The sequence below is a fragment of the Pleurodeles waltl genome, chromosome 6 (assembly GCF_031143425.1).
Source record: "Pleurodeles waltl isolate 20211129_DDA chromosome 6, aPleWal1.hap1.20221129, whole genome shotgun sequence".
Lineage (NCBI taxonomy): Eukaryota > Metazoa > Chordata > Amphibia > Caudata > Salamandridae > Pleurodeles > Pleurodeles waltl.
Window position 1 is genome coordinate 1,000,733,138 of NC_090445.1, and position 21,931 is coordinate 1,000,755,068.

The window sequence follows — 21,931 nt, forward strand, 5'->3', positions numbered from 1 at the left end:
TGTCTTTTAACTTAAATGTTCATCTTGCTATCCAAAATTAGACAGTCTTACTAAGAAACAGTTCTTCTGTGTACACTAGCAACTTTGGTTTTCCCTCTGGATGTGTCGTCAGTTGTCCCTCCTCAATTATAGGGCCTTCTTTGCAATGGTAGGTAGGTAGTAGTAGCCGCCTTAGGATAGACCAAGGATCTTTATTGATCCATTAGCTGAGTTAGAACTTTGGTGTTTTGTATATTAATGTAATGGTGCTGATTGCTTTAAATGATTAGTCCTGACAAAAAGGCTTTGGAGAAACTGGGTACAGCAAATGTTGTCTTCATATTACTTGTGTAGCATTGTGTTTTTGACTCAAAAGAATCCTAAAATAGGATTTGCATCAAAGCATTTAGGACACCATTTTAGGGAGGAAATAGAATTGGCATACTCTTGTTTGTAATTGCCAGCTTTGGGTGGTATAGGTATTTGGTATTATTCGAATTGGAAATTTGATGCTATGACCAACATTCACGTAGCACTGATGAATGCGGATTCCTGAATTGCAAGTTAACAAAGCAGACTGTTTGCTGCTGCATTAAAACATCTGTGCATATAGAAAAATAAATCTGAGATTCTATTATTTGTGCCACTTTGGTATGAAGTCCAAGTGCCTCAGGAATAGATGTTAAGCAGAGTTGCAGAATAAGCACCCCAGCTTCAGCTTAAAAATCAATCGGGAGCCTGTACAGTAAGAGCTTGATTTTCTTAATTGAGGAGTGGTCACTTCTAAAAGTGGCTGTAGTTTCACTACAAGTGCCAGTGTGTCTAAATATTATCATAATAGACCAATATGGTGTTGTAAAAATTAAACTTTCCAGATACCTATTTTTTAGTTTTTTTGTTTAAGGAACCACCATCTCATGTGGTATGCTGTATATTCAGCCCCTAACATTTAGACTTGCTATTCATGATGTACCTATTTGAGGATCATTAAGCTCATTTGGGCTTCATGGTATAACTATGCGGTCTAGGTGCATATATTAAACGCACTGCAGGAGAGCTAATCGGATATTGAAGGGATTGGAAGTTTTCAGTTCCTCTGGAAGAAGACATTTCCTCTGCCACATTAATGTGCCTGGTGGCACAACTTGAGGCATTATTTTCTATCGTATTTTTTTTCATTATTTTGTCATTGAGTCTTCAAGGACCAGTGATATATTCATATAGGTCTGGCTTGAAAGTACAGCTGTTGCTTTACCTTAGGTGATAAACCCAAAAAGAGCTTTCATGAGTAATATAGAGCACAGGTTTTTGTTCTTCTCTTATGTAGATGTACCGGAAGTATGTGCTTTGATTGTCAGAAGTTGGGTGTTTCCACATAAAAACGTGTTTCCCTCCACATAGCTGAGATTGTGGTTTACTGAGACATCAACATTTGGCAGCCATGCTGCTCCTGGATCAGGTATGTGGCTAAATAAAGTGACAAGGGACTTGATCTTTCATGAGCACAAATAGTAATGCTGTTAAAGTGTCGTAGATAAGTAGATAATTTATGGTGTATTTTTTTTTTTTTTTTTTCCTGTGTGAGCAGCACAGATCAGTACGGGGTACCCAGAGCTACACTGATCTAGATGCATAAATGTGATCAACAAAAGAGATTTCAGAGTACTACTGAAAGACTTTGCCTCCACCCACATGTTGATTCCCTGAGTTCAGTGTTTGATTAGTTCGAAATTGTGCGGCTTCATTAAAGAGTGCATATATTGCACTTTTTGGTATGTAGCCAAGCTTATAAGTACAGCAGGAATGAGTTGTTATAGCAGCAAGTCAGTGATCATGGCTAGATATCTGACCTGTTTATCATAAAATGTTATGGTAAAGGCAATAGGCCGGACCTACTTATTGTGAAAATTATATAAAAATGTATGCATTTCATGATGGAATGCTGTTATTCCGTAGTAAAGTCTACTGATACGTTTTTTTTTTTTTTGATACAAGGAATCTCTCGGATTGCCGTAGTCTACACAGGTTTTTAAACTGCTTTCTCTTGTGACAAACGGGATATAGAAGATTTGCTCCGTAAGTGTAAATATCTAGTGTTGTGGTGATGTGAACTGTTCCCGACCTGTGGCCCCCGCAATTTCTGGTATTACCAATAAAGTTGTAACGATCTGCAGGCCCAGAGCAAATGTAACCTGCTGGCAGAGTGTGATCTAATTATCTGCAATTCACAGGTAGATGCGATGGAGACGTTGGGGGTGGGGTGGTGAAGGGGGATTAAGTAGTCCTTATGCAGGATATAGAACTGTATACGTTTAAAGCAGATATTTCTGGGTATCTTGTGGAGGTATTCCAGAACTTATGCCAGTCTGAGTCGTGGAATGCCCGTCTAAGAGAATACTCCTGTTTGACCTTCCAAGTGTGGCAGTGCTGCCATAGGGCCTTACTCAAAGGCACAATATTTAGTTTGTGTGTGGTCTATTCCAGTTGTGTAAGGGGAGACTGCAAGAATGAGTTTGTCGATGAATTTCATGGATTTATGAGTGCAAGCGAGAGTGACAGTGTGCATGTATGACTTAATTAGTGTCTAAAACTCTCAATGGGACACAAGACACTTTAGAAGCTAGCGCTGTGTGCGTTGCCGATGCTTGGTTTTTGTTTTGATTCCTTCCCCACCCCCAAAACAATTATCTTATTCTGATCTTCCTGTATTGTGTAGTTTCAATCTTAAGAATGCCAGCTATGATTTTTATTCATCAACTTGGGATTTGAATTCTGAAGGTTTTTAAAATTGTTGTTTTTGGTGTAATGTTTTAATAATTTACTGTTGGCTGAGATACTGTTTCCTAAATACATTTTGCTGAGCACTTTTTTTCCCCCAAGACTTTCAAAATAGTTCCTTAATATAATATGTACAGATATTTATCCAAACATTATTGCCATGGGATTTCCAGCAGACCGTCTTGAAGGTGTTTACAGAAACAACATTGATGATGTTGTAAGGTAAGGTTTTTGTTGATGAATAATTTGTTTTCAGAATCTACAGGATGAGTGTATTGTGTGATAGTTGTATTACATATATTTTATACTGAACAGCCTATATGTCTGTATGCTTGTGTATGGTTTTAATGTACTAATCTCTGTTTTTTTTTTATTTTTTATTAAGAGGGGCAATTGAAAACCTTCTCCTACCTATTCCTGAATCTCCTCCACTGGTGGTTAAATAGACTGGACACTATACTGGGCTGCACGTCCCTCATTGTTGTCTTTCAGTACGATGAACTTTGAATACACAACACATGTTCCTTTTTCACCAGTCTGAGTACGAATCCAGTGCTTTTCGTATGCGGACAGTTTTTATAGTCTGGATTGACAACACAGCTTTTGCCAGTCAATTATGTGAGACTCACCAGACGAGGGCCTTTGGCCCCACCCAAAAATTGTGAGCCAGGAGTGTATGTTTTGATTGGGCATACGTTGTGTACTTCAACAAAAATGTACTTGCCCTCAACACATCTGTGGTCTTCATTTTATTTATCCATTTGGCTGAGCTTCAACTTTAAGGGGCACACACAAGACATTGTAATGCTTTTAAAGTATCTTAGATAATCTTTTTCTCTGGCAACAGCACAGATGGGAGGAGGGCAGCCATTAACCTACATGGATTGTTTTGATCGGTCTTGACAGTGCAACTGTCTCCTGAGTTTCAGCCTACACCAATATTATTTTACAGTTCTTTGCTTCCCCATAAAATACATATTCACTCTCTAGCTATTTACGTGTAATTCTTCACATTAGCATTAAACATTCCTTAAAAGCCGGACCCATTGGAATTGCCAGCGTTTGTTTAGTGGAAGGTGTTATATCTGCAGCTTGTTCAACCAACAGTCTTACACTTCTGTAGTACAAGTCCTGCACAGGTTTGACTCGCCTTTCATCTTATTTCTGCGGTATTTAAAGCCACCCAGTTTCCATTTATATCTGCTTAATTGTATGCCAAAGCTCTCCATTAACTTTGAGTGAGAAACTTAATTGAATGATTATCAAATTGAGAATGGTCCAGATTTTTGAAGAACACATAACAAGAGAAGTGCAAACCTTCAAACGGTCCTTGTACAGCAGAAGTGCTCATAAGAATCTTCTGGGCATCTTCTACCGGGAAAGCTTGCCTTTTTGGATGTTAGATAATTTTGTCAATATTGGAAATCACAAGCAGATTATATGTTTAACTACATCTACGTAAAGGGACAACATTAACATCAGGATAAATTTAAGACACAAATGCCAATCACCTCGTGGCTCTTTTTAATGATATAGAAAATGGTTGTTAATGAAATGGAAAAGCGGTTTATAATTTTTAATGGCAGCATTTGTTTAAACTGAGGTCATTCGTAAGTAACGGTTTCATTGAATCTGGGAAGAATTATTATACCCATACTATACCAAATTATCACCTAAATGTAGCAGCCTTCAGCCTCTTCACTATTGTGATATAATTGCATTTGTTTTTACAGAATGCTTATAACTTGTTACGTAGTGACAAAATATATTAAAATGTTCATTTACATTTTACATACATTTGATTTATTGCATACAAAAAACTTTATTCTCTTTTGCAATGGTTTAATTGGTATCACAGTATCACATTGCATGAGGTTTATATATGAATCTTAAGATTGACAACAAAGGTACCTTTGACTTGAATAAGAACAAGTGGTAGCACCTTGCATGAGTGTGTCCTTTACATTCATTGAAGGGGATCTCCAGGAGCGATTCGGTGTGACACAGTGGCCCAATGGGCTCCTAGATAACTCCTGCTGTAAACATTAGTTTTAGGATTTAAAGTGGATCGCTGTGAACATTAAAAAAAAATCTGCTTTGTCTTTCAATGGCCATCTCCACAAATGTGTTTTCTGAGAGAAGAGGTAAATAATGGCTTATAGCCTTAGTCACCTGTTTCATTTCCTGTTCTGCTGTGGCGTTATAACCGTTTGCTGTCTTGACTAGCTCTGGTCCAGTGAACATAATTAATTTTGGAGAGATTTTTCTTTCACAATCACTTGGAGCATAAAATCTGTTTATTCAGCAAAAATAGATATCGCTTCTCAGTGTGACAGAGCTTCACCCCACCAAGCAATTAAGCATTTAATTGTAATCCCTTTCCAAATTTCTCAAACTTTTGTACACTTTCCTCACACACTGTTGAATTCGCATACGTGTGAAAGAAAACACAACTTTAGATAGCCATACTCAATATTGCTTCCGTTTCTCATGGGAAGAATAATAAATAACCTTGAAAAGAGATCCAGTAACGTATTTGAGAAGATAAGCTAGCTTCATTGAGAATCCTGGTTTTGTGGTCCCAGGCTTGGAAATCAGGCCAAGTGCTTTAGAGGTGACAGAACTTCAGCACGTTAGTATTACATGGGCATGCAAATATGGGGATGGCTGCGGATGATTAACGTGGCCATTAGCAAATGTTATTACTTTCTGGGAACGTTAATGAGCAGATACCAACAGATTAGTGTCCCCTTTCTCAGAAACCATTTCCTGATAAATCGTTGTTTTGTATGTAGCCTCCTTTTTTTATCTAGGTAGCACTGCTTTCTAGATTGTCAAATTTCACCCAGGAGCCTGTTGCATATTGTCATTGCAATAAGTAAGGCATGCCTACTCCATTGCTGTAACATTTCATAATAAATTATATCAGATAGTTAGCTTCGCTTCATAAACAACTTCTGCCCGATTCACTCTATATTTTATTGAAGGCACACAACCTCAGTTTTTTCTGTTTATTACATAAGGTCTGGTGACAGCTGACCTGTCAGGTCAGACTGTATGATCATAATAATGGATCTTTGTGATTTCAAGTACAGGATCACACAGTGCGAAGCACAAAAGACATTTCTGCGTTATAACAGCACTCATGAGTGAAGGCTACTTTACGTAAATCTTTCTTGGTGTACTTCAGTGAAACTTTCCTAACGCATAGCACTAATTACCTGATTTTTCCTTCTTAGTCTGTGTCAAGCATCTTGGGGTAAATTGAAGAATATGACCAGTGAGGCTGAGCGCAAGGTTGGAGCTGGGAGCTTTACTAGGACTGTGAGAGCGTGATCGTGATTTGAGAGATTTGCAAGAACGGAAGTGTCATTGGTGTTTGGAGCAGTGCACAGAGGAACATATTTTTCCTTTGCTTTTGAAACCACTAAAATATCTGAATACATGTCTTCCTTGTTGAAAACTGGAAAATTTATGAAGGTGTATTTAATATAATCATAACCCTTTTGTTTATCCTTTTTGAGGTTTTTGGATCAAAAACATAAAAACTACTACAAGATCTACAATTTGTAAGTATTTTTTCTGTGAATATCTTTAAGGAGAAAATGTGATATTTACTTCTGCTTTGAGGTGGTAAAAGTTGTATTGTAACATTTGTACTGTATCCTAATCCAAAATATCAGCAATCCATTTACACATTTATCTAGTTTCTCTTTTGAAGACTGTTTCTAATGAACATCTGCTTAGTTTGCTTGCACGATCTAGATGTTGTGTGCGCGTAAGTTAGTTTGGTTGTATGTTTAAATTAGGCAGAGTACTGTTTTAGCAGTTGATCTCCACACCCACCCACCCCACCTGGTACATTGGCAAGATTTAGTCCTATCGTCGGATGACAAATTCGTCCAACAGCAAATGGGACTATGCAGAGACTCATCAATACCTACCCTCGCCTCTGAGTGATGAACCATTGCTAATGATCTGCATTTGTAATACTTTCTTGGATTCCCTTACACCCTTTCCTGAAATTCCATTGCCCAAGCATTTGCATAGTGTTCAGTGCAACACCCTTCTTGGTCCTTGGGTGGTGTGTCCATTCAGTTATATATGGACAGTTTGGAGTTCTTTGAAGTCCTTGGGAGGAAAGGCATCCAGCACAGTTATCTTTAATTGTGCCTTACTGGTGCTCACGTCTGGATTGTTCCTCAGACTGGTAGCCGCAGTAGTCTCTGTCCATTTCTTTTCTCCTACCCGGATCAGTTCCCCTTTGCAGGATTCAAAGCAATCCCGCTACCCCAGAAAATTTCCGTGACGTGACTCGCTACACAGGGAAAATATTTGGTGAAATGTAAGCTGTAAACGAAAAAGCTTAAAAGGTAATATTGAAGGGTAAAACTATCATTTATTGGAAGAAGAGAACAGAAGCTAAGACCATGTAACTTTATCTAAGTTGTTAGAAAATGTTATCCAGTGAATAGTATCAGAAGCAAAACAAGTCACTGTCTTGCTTACACAATAAAAGCAACTAATGAAATCACTTATTTTGCTTTTCTTTGGCATATGTGAGGACATCGTCAAGTTTGCATCACTGGAAACTATCTGTAAGAGGTTATCCTTTTTATTAGTAAAAACATTCCTTTCTTCTCAAGCGCTTACTCATTAGGTTTGTGTCGTCATCTCCCGTAAGCTGAGTGGCACTCAGCTTTTCATCTCTTGGATAAAACTGACTGTTATAGAAGTTACATCTTAGAAGCAGTCCTAATAGCACACGCAAGCTCAGAAGACTGGGACATTACTGTTTACTTATTAATCTTTGATAATTCAATATGTATGAATTTTTGTTCTGTTTAATTTTCAAGAATTCCAAAGGTGGGCCTACAGTGTAATGATATATTCTTGCAGAGTTAACCATGACTTGAATAACGCATGTATCCCCACATAGCATTAGTTATTCAGTTAGTAAATCTTTACTTTCACCCCAAAAACCCGTTTTGGTCAGAAGGACTAAGTGCTTGGCGCAGAGTGACTCTGGAGGTATGAATGTTAAAATGTGGCCACCAGTGGGGAGGGGTTGGGGATCCACAGGCACAGAGCTTGAAGATATAGATGAGAGAACCAGTTAACTGGGATAATCCCCTTGAACAAGCTGCTCTATACATTTCCCCAAATTGGCCACAATATGCAACTCTCTGAATTTGCCTGAAGATTTATTTTCACAGAATGTGGCCAAATGTTGGAACAAAATACCTTCCACCGCTATACTCCTTTTTCTGGTCCAACTTTCTGTTGTCAAGGACAGACACCAATCAAGCTATTAACTTCATGTCTCTCGTAAAAGCATGAATTGTAGCTCTGCTGCGGGCAAAACAAAATATGTTGACTCCTTCTGCATTATGTGCAGGGCTCAACTGAAATCTCTCTTCCTATCTGGTACACAGAAAACATCAGCGTCAAAACAACGTTTTAGAGACTTGGGGACATCTAAAACCCTCATGCAAAACACCAATAACATGCTTTAGCTGCAAATACACTTAGGGTAAAATGGCAAATGAAAAACAAAGAATACCATTTTAAGAATCCTGTTGCCTCCAGGATGATATAATTTTATACAACGTATGTTAACCTCGGGACTAGATTGCCTATAGGACCTGGCTGACCTGAAAGTCCACAATGACACCAAAAAAGGTTGTTTTCCTCCTTTTTTTTCTTTCTAGCATGCAGTCTCATGTTAAGGAGGGGTTTGCAAAACTAAGCACGCAAAGGAGCTCAAATAACATTTGAAACCTATGTAACTTGTAGAAAGATGTCTGGTTGTGCTCGCCATGCCTCCTAGAGAGGAAGCAACTTTACTGTGGTACCTTCTGTAGGCAAAGCAATAATAGCAACATTTAGGGGATAGACATTGTCCAGACTGTGGTAGTTGTCTGTTTCTCCTTACTGCAGTAATGGACAATTGGCGAACTTGCATTGTGGTAGGTTTTTGGTTGAGATGCCAACGTGTCACCTTAACTTTAGGTCATAAACATGTAATTATATTTCATCATGCTCTTAGACCCTTGTGAGCAAGGCTTTCTAATTGGTTTGCACTGAGCCTGCAAGAGAAAAGGCCTTGTTAGCTTTACACATGAATAGGCAGTCTACTAAGCCAAACACCGCTCACAGTAAGGTTAAGCTTTTTTATCACAGACCATAAATGGTACCACCTGTGGTGAACAATGTAGAGGGAACTCCTACAGTTTCTTTATTTTTTTCCCCAGAGAGCATGGTAAAATGAAATCTCGCCAAAGAAACAGCAGCAGCCCCCCTAGTTTGATGTGGCCAGAAGAGCCACTCAATTTATAATCACCCAGTCATCATTCCCAACGCCAAAGGCAGGAAGTTGCTTCAGGCAAAATAGTCTGAAACATTCATAGTGTTTAACCAAACACTTGATTCCTTCTAAAAGTTGAGCCCACACAGTTACTCCTCTCACAGAATGGTCTCCTGCATTAGACCTTACCAAGAGTTAAGCTACATGTATGCAGCTGTATTAGTTCTTTAGTGGCCAATGGTTAGTCTTTGGTCTAACTGGATAATGAACTCTTGTGCAGAGTGTACACTGTTTACAGTCGTGGAAATCATTGCTTTGTAAGTCAGGGGGCCCTTTAACCGCTCCGATTCCACAGCAGACCATTGCATCAAAACTCCCCTGATGTGTTGGGGTGCTTTGGGGTGCACATTGTAGTGCAGGAAATGGCATGTGCAAGACTCAACAGTATTTTATTCCTTTGGCACTTAAATTGTGTTGATCTTCACTCTGAGCCCTTTTCAGAGAAAATTAAGTGGCAAGTTAGTGATGAACCTGATGGATAACGCTACCATAATATATATTTTTACTTCTTCTTGTGGAGCCTTGTTTTCCATAGCTATCGTGTTAGACCTGTCAGCTTTTGGCATGGTTTCCTCTCTCTTTTTGCTTCTGACCTCCCGTTTTTGATACTGTGCTGAATTTAGTTTTTTTTCTGGCTTTGACTCTGGTGACTTTACCAATGCTGACCAGTGCCACAGTGCAAGTACTCCATGTGTAAATTGTATTGGTGATTTCTCCAAGATTGGCATATCTGATTTACAAGTATGTCCTTAGTAGAGTGCAGTGTTTGCCAAGGGCCTGTAAATCCAATGCTACTAGTCGGCCTGCAGCACTGATTGTGCCACCCACATGAGTAGCCCTGTATACCTGTCTCAGACCTGAAACTGCAGTGTTGTGTGTGTGTACAGTTTTAAACTGCCATTTCGACCTGGCAAGTGCACCCACTTGCCAGACCCAAACCTTCCTTTTTATTACATGTAAGTCACCCCTAAAGTAGGCCCAAGCCATCTCCATGAGCAGGGTGCAGTGTACTTAGAAGGTAGAGTATATATTGGTGTGCTTTATATGTTCTGATAGTGAAATACTGCTATATTAGGTCAACACTATTGCTGGGTCTATCTCTCCCATAGGGTAACATGGGGATTGCCTTGAAATATCTTTTAAGTGTATTTTCCCATTGGGAGCATGTAGGAAGTTGGCTCTGTATGTGCTATTTCAAAGTAAGGAATAGCATGCACAGAGTCCAAGGGTTCCTCTTAGAGGTAAAATAGTGGTAAAAATAGATAGTCTGGCTCGAGGATTTTTGAGCCCCCCTGAATCTAATCCTATACTCCTCAGTGGAGAATCCAAAGCCCTCAATCAGGGTACCCTTCATGAGGTCATAAGATTCTGCATCTTGTCCAGAGAGTGTGAGGAGTCTATCCCTACACTTTCCTGTGAACATTTCCCAAAGGAGAGCACCCCAGTGAGATCTGTTCACTTTTCTGGTTACACAAGCCCTCTCAAAAGCTGTGAACCATTTGGTGATGTCATCACCATCTTCATATTTAGTTACAATCCCTTTGGGGATTTTCAACATGTCAGGAGAATCTCTGACCCTATTTATGTTGCTGCCACCATTGATGGGTCCTAGGCCCATCTCTTGTCTTTCCCTCTCTATGGCTAGGATCTGTCTTTCCAAAGCCAATCTTTTGGCCATCCTGGCTAACTGGATGTCCTCTTCACTGGGGCTATCCTCAGTGATTTCAGAGGTGTTGGTCTCTCCTGTGAGGGAACCAGCATCTCTGACTATTATTTTTGGAGTCAGGGTTTGAGGGACCCTGTTCTCCCTAGATAGGATTGGTAGGGGGGAATTGTCCTCCAAGTCACTATCCTCTTCCTCTGAGTTGCCACCCTCAGAGGGGTTGGCCTTTTCAAACTCTGCCAAAAGCTCCTGGAGCTGTATTTTGGTAGGTTTGGGGCCCATTGTTATTTTCTTTATTTTACAGAGTGACCTTAGCTCCCTCATCTTAAGATGGAGGTAAGGTGTGGTGTCGAGTTCCACCACAGTCACATCTGTGCTAGACATTTTGCTTCTAAAAGTTGGAATACTTTTTAAGAATCTACAACTGGTTCTAGAATCTAATTCAAACTTTTACAAACTTTTAAACTCTAAAAGAAATGCTAAACAGGATCTAACACAAGGCCCTAGCAGGTCTTTTAAGAATTTAGAAAACTTTTCAAATTGCAAAAATCAATTTCTAATGACAATTTTGGAATTTGTCGTGTGATCAGGTATTGGCTGAGTAGTCCAGCAAATGCAAAGTCTTGTACCCCACCGCTGATCCACCAATGTAGGAAGTTGGCTCTGTATGTGCTATTTCAAAGTAAGGAATAGCATGCACAGAGTCCAAGGGTTCCTCTTAGAGGTAAAATAGTGGTAAAAATAGATAATACTAATGCTCTATTTTGTGGTAGTGTGGTCGAGCAGTAGGCTTATCCAAGGAGTAGTGTTAAGCATTTGTTGTACATACACATAGACAATAAATGAGGTACACACACTCAGAGACAAATCCAGCCAATAGGTTTTTATATAGAAAAATATCTTTTCTTAGTTTATTTTAAGAACCACAGGTTCAAATTCTATATGTAATATCTCATTCGAAAGGTATTGCAGGTAAGTACTTTAGGAACTTCAAATCATCAAAATTGCATGTATACTTTTCAAGTTATTGACAACTAGCTGTTTTAAAAGTGGACACTTAGTGCAATTTTCACAGTTCCTAGGGGAGGTAAGTATTTGTTAGGTCAACCAGGTAAGTAAGACACTTACAGGGCTTAGTTCTTGGTCCAAGGTAGCCCACCGTTGGGGGTTCAGAGCAACCCCAAAGTCACCACACCAGCAGCTCAGGGCCGGTCAGGTGCAGAGTTCAAAGTGGTGCCCAAAACACATAGGCTAGAATGGAGAGAAGGGGGTGCCCCGGTTCCGGTCTGCTTGCAGGTAAGTACCCGCGTCTTCGGAGGGCAGACCAGGGGGGTTTTGTAGGGCACCGGGGGGGACACAAGTCCACACAGAAATTTCACCCTCAGCAGCGCGGGGGCGGCCGGGTGCAGTGTAGGAACAGGCGTCGGGTTCGCAATGTTAGTCTATGAGAGATCTCGGGATCTCTTCAGCGCTGCAGGCAGGCAAGGGGGGGATTCCTCGGGGAAACCTCCACTTGGGCAAGGGAGAGGGACTCCTGGGGGTCACTTTTCCAGTGAAAGTCCGGTCCTTCAGGTCCTGGGGGCTGCGGGTGCAGGGTCTCTCCCAGGCGTCGGGACTTTAGGTTCAAAGAGTCGCGGTCAGGGGAAGCCTCGGGATTCCCTCTGCAGGCGGCGCTGTGGGGGCTCAGGGGGGACAGGTTTTGGTACTCACAGTATCAGAGTAGTCCTGGGGTCCCTCCTGAGGCGTCGGATCTCCACCAGCCGAGTCGAGGTCGCCGGGTGCAGTGTTGCAAGTCTCACGCTTCTTGCGGGGAGCTTGCAGGGTTCTTTAAAGCTGCTGGAAACAAAGTTGCAGCTTTTCTTGGAGCAGGTCCGCTGTCCTCGGGAGTTTCTTGTCTTTTCGAAGCAGGGGCAGTCCTCAGAGGATGTCGAGGTCGCTGGTCCCTTTGGAAGGCGTCGCTGGAGCAGGATCTTTGGAAGGCAGGAGACAGGCCGGTGAGTTTCTGGAGCCAAGGCAGTTGTCGTCTTCTGGTCTTCCGCTGCAGGGGTTTTCAGCTAGGCAGTCCTTCTTCTTGTAGTTGCAGGAATCTAATTTTCTAGGGTTCAGGGTAGCCCTTAAATACTAAATTTAAGGGCGTGTTTAGGTCTGGGGGGTTAGTAGCCAATGGCTACTAGCCCTGAGGGTGGGTACACCCTCTTTGTGCCTCCTCCCAAGGGGAGGGGGTCACAATCCTAACCCTATTGGGGGAATCCTCCATCTGCAAGATGGAGGATTTCTAAAAGTTAGAGTCACTTCAGCTCAGGACACCTTAGGGGCTGTCCTGACTGGCCAGTGACTCCTCCTTGTTGCTTTCTTTGTTCCCTCCAGCCTTGCCGCCAAAAGTGGGGGCCGTGGCCGGAGGGGGCGGGCAACTCCACTAAGCTGGAGTGCCCTGCTGGGCTGTGACAAAGGGGTGAGCCTTTGAGGCTCACCGCCAGGTGTCACAGCTCCTGCCTGGGGGAGGTGTTAGCATCTCCACCCAGTGCAGGCTTTGTTACTGGCCTCAGAGTGACAAAGGCACTCTCCCCATGGGGCCAGCAACATGTCTCTGGTGTGGCAGGCTGCTGGAACTAGTCAGCCTACACAGACAGTCGGTTAAGTTTCAGGGGGCACCTCTAAGGTGCCCTCTGTGGTGTATTTTACAATAAAATGTACACTGGCATCAGTGTGCATTTATTGTGCTGAGAAGTTTGATACCAAACTTCCCAGTTTTCAGTGTAGCCATTATGGTGCTGTGGAGTTCGTGTTTGACAGACTCCCAGACCATATACTCTTATGGCTACCCTGCACTTACAATGTCTAAGGTTTTGTTTAGACACTGTAGGGGTACCATGCTCATGCACTGGTACCCTCACCTATGGTATAGTGCACCCTGCCTTAGGGCTGTAAGGCCTGCTAGAGGGGTGTCTTACCTATACTGCATAGGCAGTGAGAGGCTGGCATGGCACCCTGAGGGGAGTGCCATGTCGACTTACTCGTTTTGTCCTCACTAGCACACACAAGCTGGCAAGCAGTGTGTCTGTGCTGAGTGAGAGGTCTCCAGGGTGGCATAAGACATGCTGCAGCCCTTAGAGACCTTCCTTGGCATCAGGGCCCTTGGTACTAGAAGTACCAGTTACAAGGGACTTATCTGGATGCCAAGGTCTGCCAATTGTGGATACAAAAGTACAGGTTAGGGAAAGAACACTGGTGCTGGGGCCTGGTTAGCAGGCCTCAGCACACTTTCAATTGTAAACATAGCATCAGCAAAGGCAAAAAGTCAGGGGGCAACCATGCCAAGGAGGCATTTCCTTACAGAGCAGATAAGTTGTTTTTTTGAATTGTGAGTTTGAAAGTACCACTTTTAGAAAGTGGGCATTTCCTTGCGTAGTCATTCTGTGCCTCTGCCTATCTGCTGAATACCAGTCTGTGTCAGGATGATGGTTGGGTGGTTGTGCATTCATGCTAGACAGTCACACAAAGGCAGCTGAGGTGTGCCCTGCATATCCTAATGGCCCATCACCAGGCTGATGGGTCTTCCAGAGATAGAGTGGTGGGAGGAGCTGACACTTACACATGAATAGGCCTATGCTGTTCCTCACACAAAGCAGTCTACCACCCCTGGAGTGTCTGGGGCCAGGGAAGAGAAAGGTGGGGGTTTGTGCACTACAAAGACTTCTCTTTGAAGTTAGGCTACTTCAAAGACAGAAATGAGTGTAAGTAATTGACCTCTGACCTCACATAGTTAGGACACTGCTGGACTGAGGACATTTTGCCAGGAAAAAGAGCTGGATGCTATAGAAGGGACAGCCACCCTGCCTGGTGCTTTATTGTGTTGGCCTGCTGCTTTCGACTTGGGAGTGAAAGTTACTGGACTTTGCTTTCTACATCCTGCTTCCAAAGGTTCTCCAAGGGCTTAGACTGAGCTTACCTCCTTTTGCGTATTCTCAGGGACATCAAATATTTCCCCCGTCAGCTCCTGGACTTTTTTTTGCTGAGAGTCCTGACTTGCCAGGTTGTGCCAAATCCAGTTTCTTGGCCCATGGAAGTGAGCTGCTGTGGTGCAGCTATGAAGAAACTAGGCACATCGACTCCAGGGTGACTTTGAAACCGGTGCCGCTGTCTGACTCCTTGCACCCGAGCTGTGGTCCCCCTTGAGTGCAATGACTGTGACCTACAGTGCAGGCCTAACACGGATGCAGTGCCTCCGAAGTCACACCATTGTGTGAGTCCTGAGTGCTGTGTCACTGTCTGTGACACCCACTCCACGCAGCACCTGTGGCTCTGTGGTGTAATAGCAAAACTGCAAAGTTGACACCTAACGTCTTGACCAGCAGGATTCATCGATCCCGCTTTAATGTAAGGAATTGACGCCTTGCCTCACTGGTGGCAGTAAGGAACCGATGCCGCACAGTCTCCAGTGACGCCTCACCTCCTCAACTCCGTGCAACATCTTTACTTCCTCATAGTCTTTGAAGGTACTGTACCCGGGGTCCATGCAGTGCAGTGACTAGCCCACACTCCCTGGCAAGTGGCATCGGATTCTTGGAAACTACTCCGTCATGATGTTGTGATAGTAGCAGCTGGAACTATTGTGTTGCTAAGCGCTATACTAAAATATATCATCTTTGAAAATGTGTATATTTACTTATGCATGTTGGATTTTCTATTGTTTCAGTCTTGTTATGGTCAAATAAATTTTGGCTACTTTTTCTAAACTGGTGTTGGAAGTACTTTTGTGGTGTTTTCACTGTATTGCTGTGTGCATGTACAAACACTACACATTGTCTCTGAGATAATCCTGATGTGCGAAGCTGCCAAGGGGGGATACTCCCTTACCCTGACTAGAATGAGGGTCCCTACTTGGACAGTGTGCAAACCACTGCCAATTAAGGGGGCCCCCTTTTATAACATATTGCAATAAATATGATAGTAAGCTGTGCACAGGAATATACCTAGTCTAATATGTACCATATCTAAACTAAGGCCCTCATTACGACTTCAGCAGTCTTACTAAAAGACCGCCGAAGCCGTGGGCGCCACTATACCGCCAGTACTGGTGGTACATTTGGCTCCCTATTATGACTTGGGCATGGGCAGTGCAGGGGCACCCCGAGTCCCCCTTACCACCATGGACAGGCTGGCAGTTGGGGACTCATAATCCCCAGGGCAAGACTGCCTGGCGGTCAGTTGGAGGGGCCGGCGGTATGGCCGTGACTAATGCGCCACAGTCATAATTCACTGCCGGTACACTGCCAGCCTGTTGGCGGTGTTACCGCCAGCGTACCACCAGCCGCCAGGGCGTAGTGAGGCCCTAAGTCTTCTTGACGGTCTAATTTGAGACAGTTGTGTCCTACATGATTGGGCATGAGACCATCAAGTCTTTGAAGTTTTTCACAATAGAGACGCTTCAGACCTTGTTCTGTCGAGCTCCAGCAAAATGTTAAATGCTAAGTCTGCATCCATACCTCTGCAGGCTCACTCCAGCGGAATACACTTTTGCCATATTGTTTTGCATAGCCTTTTCAACTTTAGAAAACTCTAGCACTCGTAGCTCAAGTGCCAAGTCAGATCTGAAAGACAATGGTTCCCGCTGTTTAACTCATAAAGATTTTTTTTTTGTCACACTGGAAACTCATAAACTGTTGGTCTGTATTTGGTGACTGAGCCTTGGCTTTGTATGCTTTGAGTTCAGCTGTATACATATGTACTCAGATGTTTGGATCTACACATTGAAGCAAGAATATGTAAGAACATGTTTTGTTATACAAAAAATATGTAAAACATACATGTTCCCAAAGATAGATACCCTAGATTTACATGCAATATTGAAATTGCTGATGTAGTTTTTACTTTGCCTTAGGCATCCGTGTACAGTTGCCAGTATAAGTTACTTCCATGAAAAGGTTGACGATTTACATATATTAGCGAAATCACAAAAATGCTGATAGAGGGACTTGGATTTTGCACAAAAACTCTCATTTCTGACATCACATCCCATTGTTGCCCCTTCTGCATTAATGTTGGCACCTTTTCAACATATACATTGCTTCAGTCTCAAGGAACAGTCTTTGTAAGTAGCACCGTGAGTCGCGTTTTATAGGCTGAAGAGTGAATACCAGACATTCCTAGACAGAGTTGTTGCATAGAGAAGGTGGTGGTGGGGGGGAAATCTCGGAATACTTCTTTCTAACTAACTTTGTTTCATACCTCATGTCAATCAGGTTTATGCTTTACTTGTGTTTTATTTCTTTATTTTTAGAAACCTACAATCGTGAGCCAAAAGTACTCTGCTGATAGTTGTCAAGAGAGATATGTTGTATATATTGAATGTATGATTACATCGTTATTCACAGTGTTCAGCAGTACAGAGGCAACTAATCCCAAAGGCATGAACTGCAAATGATAGGCTTTCAAGTTGGCTTTCTTAAGGAGTCTTTTTGCCTGGGACATGTGCAGAGCTGCAGCTTGGAGTTATGTGAATAAAGTAGGGAAGTCATTATCAAGGACTCGCAATTCCATCATCCGTCCTCCAACTACAGGAGCAAGAATACCCATTTCAAATATGTACATAGCATGCAAATGTATAACAAGCAAGCTTTTTATTCCCACTCTGCATTTGGAAGAGAGCATGTTACTAATTCTCTGAACATGTTGGAGAGCTGGGCAAAATCATTTTGTTCTTCTAAGACAATTGCATTCACTGACACATTTTGCCCACCTCTCCTTGTGACTTTCCGTCCAGTGGGGACAATGGAAGGACAAGCTGTTCCTTCCACGGAAATGTCTTTACTCATAGACTTTTTAAGTTTAATACTGAACCTCTGTTGTGCGGACTTGTAATGCGTTCATTTAAGGTGTCACTAAGGGAGAGAGAACGTCTAAGAAAGATGAGGATGTAGTGAGAAAAGCTGCATGTCTCATCTACTGGCCCCACACCTGAGGTGATAGATATAGATTTATTAGATTTGTTAGCTAACATGTCAGATCTTATCACTAAGTGGTGCTGACTACATTACGTCTCTGATTTGTAAGTTATTTCACTTTTTGGGGCATTGCCAGTCAGTGACAGTTGGTATTGAAGGATTTCAATTTAACAACAGCATTAAGCTTACTCAGTTTTCTTCACTTTAGAGTCTTTCGTATAACAATTTCAGTTTGAATGAGTTGATCTTTCCATTAACAAACCACAGTAAGGACTACATTAACAGTTGAAGAGCAGTGACTTAATGTGTCCCATCAAAGAAAGTGGTGCTCTTATGTATCGAGTGGAGTCATTTGTATTTTGTTAGACAGTTGTATTTGGCTAGATTAAGCAGACCACAAAAAAATGTGTTCAGTGTGATTGGTATGCTTTAACAAGTAATCCAGGTCTGTGATTTTGCAGCAGTTGAGCATTCTCCCTTCATGGTAAAGCTTTCAGTTTTGCACTGAGTGGTAATAGTTGGTTCTTTGTTTCTCACATACTGTCTGGTTGTAGTAATTTTGATTGCATCTCCTTGATTTCCAATCTGCAGTACAGTTCTGAGAGCCAGGATTTCACTTAGCCTCAAACCTCTGACCTGTTCAGTGTAGAATCCCAGATACTTATGTTATCTAGGAACTCCGTCTACTTGCCTAAATTTCAATCTTTGGTTAACTCTGTTCTCTTTAAAGCCTACATAAACCTCAATTTGAACTCGGTCGGAGGGTAGGGGATAGGAAGGGGGCGTGGATTTGGGGGCAAGGGGGTTTAAAAGCCTATTGCCTTCTTGTTAAAAGTTTTTGTTCATATTTGCTAGGATAGTGGAGCATGTACAACTTTGTTTTGTTACATTTGTGGAAAGGTGATTCATATGCTTAACTCTTGTGTAATCCGTATTATTATTATTGTAATTATTAATTCGTTGCTTGATAAACCTAGCCTGTACTTTGAAGGATTTGATCTTGTGCAGTGACCTATACTGTCTGAATGTGAATGCAACCGCACTACATCGGTTAGTTTCAGAAAGTTTATTGAGCTTAAGACTGTTCATTTTTTAATAAGATATTTTATACAAATTGCATTTTCTGTTGTAGGTGCGCTGAAAGACATTATGATACCACCAAATTTAATTGTAGAGGTAAGTTTCAAGGTTTCTCTTTCTTGATATTACTGCTAAAGCGAGTGCTAATTAACACTAGTACACTGGCCTCAGTGTTGAGATTGGAGATTGTTATGCACTTATTTGCCTACTATGTGTGACAGTTAGCCAGTATCAGTTTTAATAAATAAAAATAACAAGGTGGTGTCCCATGAACTTTCAGGTGTGTTTAAACGGACCATCTTAGAATGAGCCAGATAATGATTGTTATACATAGAAACATTTTACTGCACTCTGAGAAACCTCTTTTCTCCTCCATGGGACGATCTTCATTTATAATCGTGAACACTAGGCATTATTTTGTTAATAATTTGCTATGGTTTTTACAGAAACGCTGATCAATATGGCCTGCCAACGTATAAAAGGATGTTAAAAAAATGGGCTTATGGGCTTTTGAAATTGTGTGTATGTGTGTCTGTGTATATTGGCGACCGTCAGTAGGTAATTATAGTTAGGACCATGTTTCCATAGAAAAAGCATTTTTTGACTTGCCTATATCTTAAGTGTTGTTTGACGAATCTTAATTAAATTTTCCCCCCAAAAAAGTGTGCCCGTGATTCTTGTTGGGCACAAACTTTCAGGGTGCTCCGTCAAGCGGGGGCCGAGAAAAAGGGGGTTGTCAAAACGTGCGTTTCCCATGTTAATTTGCATAGAAGTTTTGAACACGACTACAGCCGAACATCTGGATGGAACTATACTAAATTTGGGTGGAATGGGAACTTTTGATATGCAGATTACGCTTTGTTTGATGTAAATCCGTTCTGTAGCTTATTGAGAAATTTAAGGAAATCCAAATTTGTTCATCTCTTGGCACAACTTCCCTAAAAACGACTAGCTCGTGCAGGGGAATGCAGAGCTCTGGTTGGCTGCCAACACTTCAACCAGGAAGTTTTGGTAGCCATCTTGGGGCTTGGCTTATCGGAGTACCAAAAAAAAAAAAGGGTCCATGGTATGGACACTCTGACACCTTCGCTCTGGGTACTGGGGTCCCAGACAGGGCAAAAAGCAATTTAATTTTTTAATTTTTTTTTAATTTTATTGTGCGAATTTGTGACAGTGTTGCAAATTTGCTGTAAAAATTAAAGAAAACAGTTAAATTGAAGTCCCTGGGTGAGCCAGGCCCCAGGGGCATGTTTAAAATAAAGGAGGATACACGGTACCACTCTCCTAGGTTTATTCCTTGTTCCTGGGACTTCCACCTTCCCAGCGCTTTTCTTTTTAAATTCTTTTTTTTGTATGTATATCTATGCAATATCTATAGGAATTTTTGAATTTTGAGACACGGCTACAGCCCGAACTGCTGAATGTAATTTCTTCAAATTTTGCGGAGTGCTAAATCACTAGATCTTGATCTAGCAAGAGCCCTTTTTAGGTCAGGCGCTCTGGCCTGTTGTAATCTATCTGTGGCCTTTTACCCATGCCCACCGCACGCCCATCACTATCACTTGTTCATGGACTTGGCTTTCAAAAATCCTTTATCATTTGTAAGTACTTTGTTTGTCCCTCTTTGGGGCAGTTTTGTTACCACCTTGGCCATCGACCCTGCTACATGGATAATTGCCCATTTGCTGATACGTTTGACTGTGAGTGAACTTCCTTTTCCTTTTGTGTTCTACTTCACGCTCGTACTTATGGCCACCATGGTGCTTTGAATCAGCTTGCTTATGTCAACCATTTTACTTTTCATTTTCAAATTATGTGGCAAGAAAATTCCAGTTAGGAATTTACAAACCTGATACCTCTAACTCAAGCAACTGCAAGACCCGTTGCATTGTAAATGCTTGTTGTAAGTAAGTCTAAATCTCTTCAGTCGTTTCAGAGTTACTAAAGGTAAAAAAATACAGCTATCCAGGCATGAGGATCCATCCATGGGGCATTTGCAGATCTGAGGGCATTCTGCAAGTCCAACGCTACCATTCAGTCTATGGGGTCCGGAACAGATAGGTCCTGAGCCAGAGTTAGCATTTTGAACTTCTCTTTCCTCAGTCAAGCAATCAGTGATATTTAAAGCGTGGCTTATCACCCTCGCATCTGGGAACAGCAGAGATGTGTGTTGGGTACCTAGAAGGCGAGGCGGTGGTTGGGGTATGACGGTCCTATGTTGTGAAGTGCCTTGTAGGTGTGGATCAGGAGTTTGTATGTGACACGCTCGTTGACCGGTGTCAGTGTAGGTTTCTGAGGTGAGAGGAGATGTGGCTGTGTCGGGGGGGGATGTCCAAGATGAGTCTGGGTGCTGCATTCTGGATCCTTTGTAGTCTTGATTATAGTTTCTTGGTGATTGCGGCATAGAGTGTGTTGACACAGTCTAGTTTGCTAGTGACGAGTGCGTGGGTGTCGGTCTTCCTCTTGTCGAAGGGGATCCACTTAAAAATATTGTTTGCAAGGAGTCCGAGGGTGTGGAAGCATAACGATAAAACAGCGTTGACTTTGCGGGTCATGGAAAGAGAGGAGTCCAGGATGGTTCCCAGGTTGCGTGCTTGGTCCATGGGAGCAGAGGTGTTTGCCTTTGCGGTGGGCCACCAGAAGTCATTCCAGGCGAAAGCCGATTATGAGGATCTCTGTCTTTTCCGAGTCGAGTTTGAGGCATCTGGCTTCCATCCAGGCGGCGACTGCTCTCCTTACGTTATGGGCATTTCTCTTGGCCTTTGCAGAGCCATCGAACAGGGAGAGGATCAGCTGGGTATAATCGGCATAGCAGACTGTTTAGCCTGTGTTGTTTGATCTTGGCTAGAGGAGCCATGTACAAGCGTCAGGTTAAGTGATGATCCTTGGGGCACTTTGCAGCATGTGCCTTTGGGTTCCGAGGTGAACGGCGGTAATCTGACACTGTGTTCTTCCAGTGAGGAAGGACCTGCTCCAATCCAGTGCTTTATCTCCGATACCAGCGCCATGTTGTCTGTCGCAGAGGGTGGAGTGGGAGACGGTGTCAAACGCAGCAGAGAGGTAAAAAGAGGATGAGTGCTGCCATGCATCTGTGGTCTAGTATGATGTGTATGTCAGTAG

General features: G+C 42.3%; 1 protein-coding gene across 2 annotated transcripts in view; it reads left to right on the forward strand.

The window, feature by feature from the left end:
- Positions 1-21,931, forward strand: part of PTEN (phosphatase and tensin homolog) — a 303,421-nt gene that overhangs the window by 90,532 nt on the left and 190,958 nt on the right. For both annotated transcript variants that reach the window (XM_069239896.1, XM_069239897.1), the window contains exons 2-4: positions 2,895-2,979; positions 6,282-6,326; positions 18,864-18,907. In XM_069239896.1, coding sequence (XP_069095997.1) covers positions 2,895-2,979; positions 6,282-6,326; positions 18,864-18,907 — 174 coding nt within the window. The remainder of the gene's footprint in view (positions 1-2,894; positions 2,980-6,281; positions 6,327-18,863; positions 18,908-21,931) is intronic.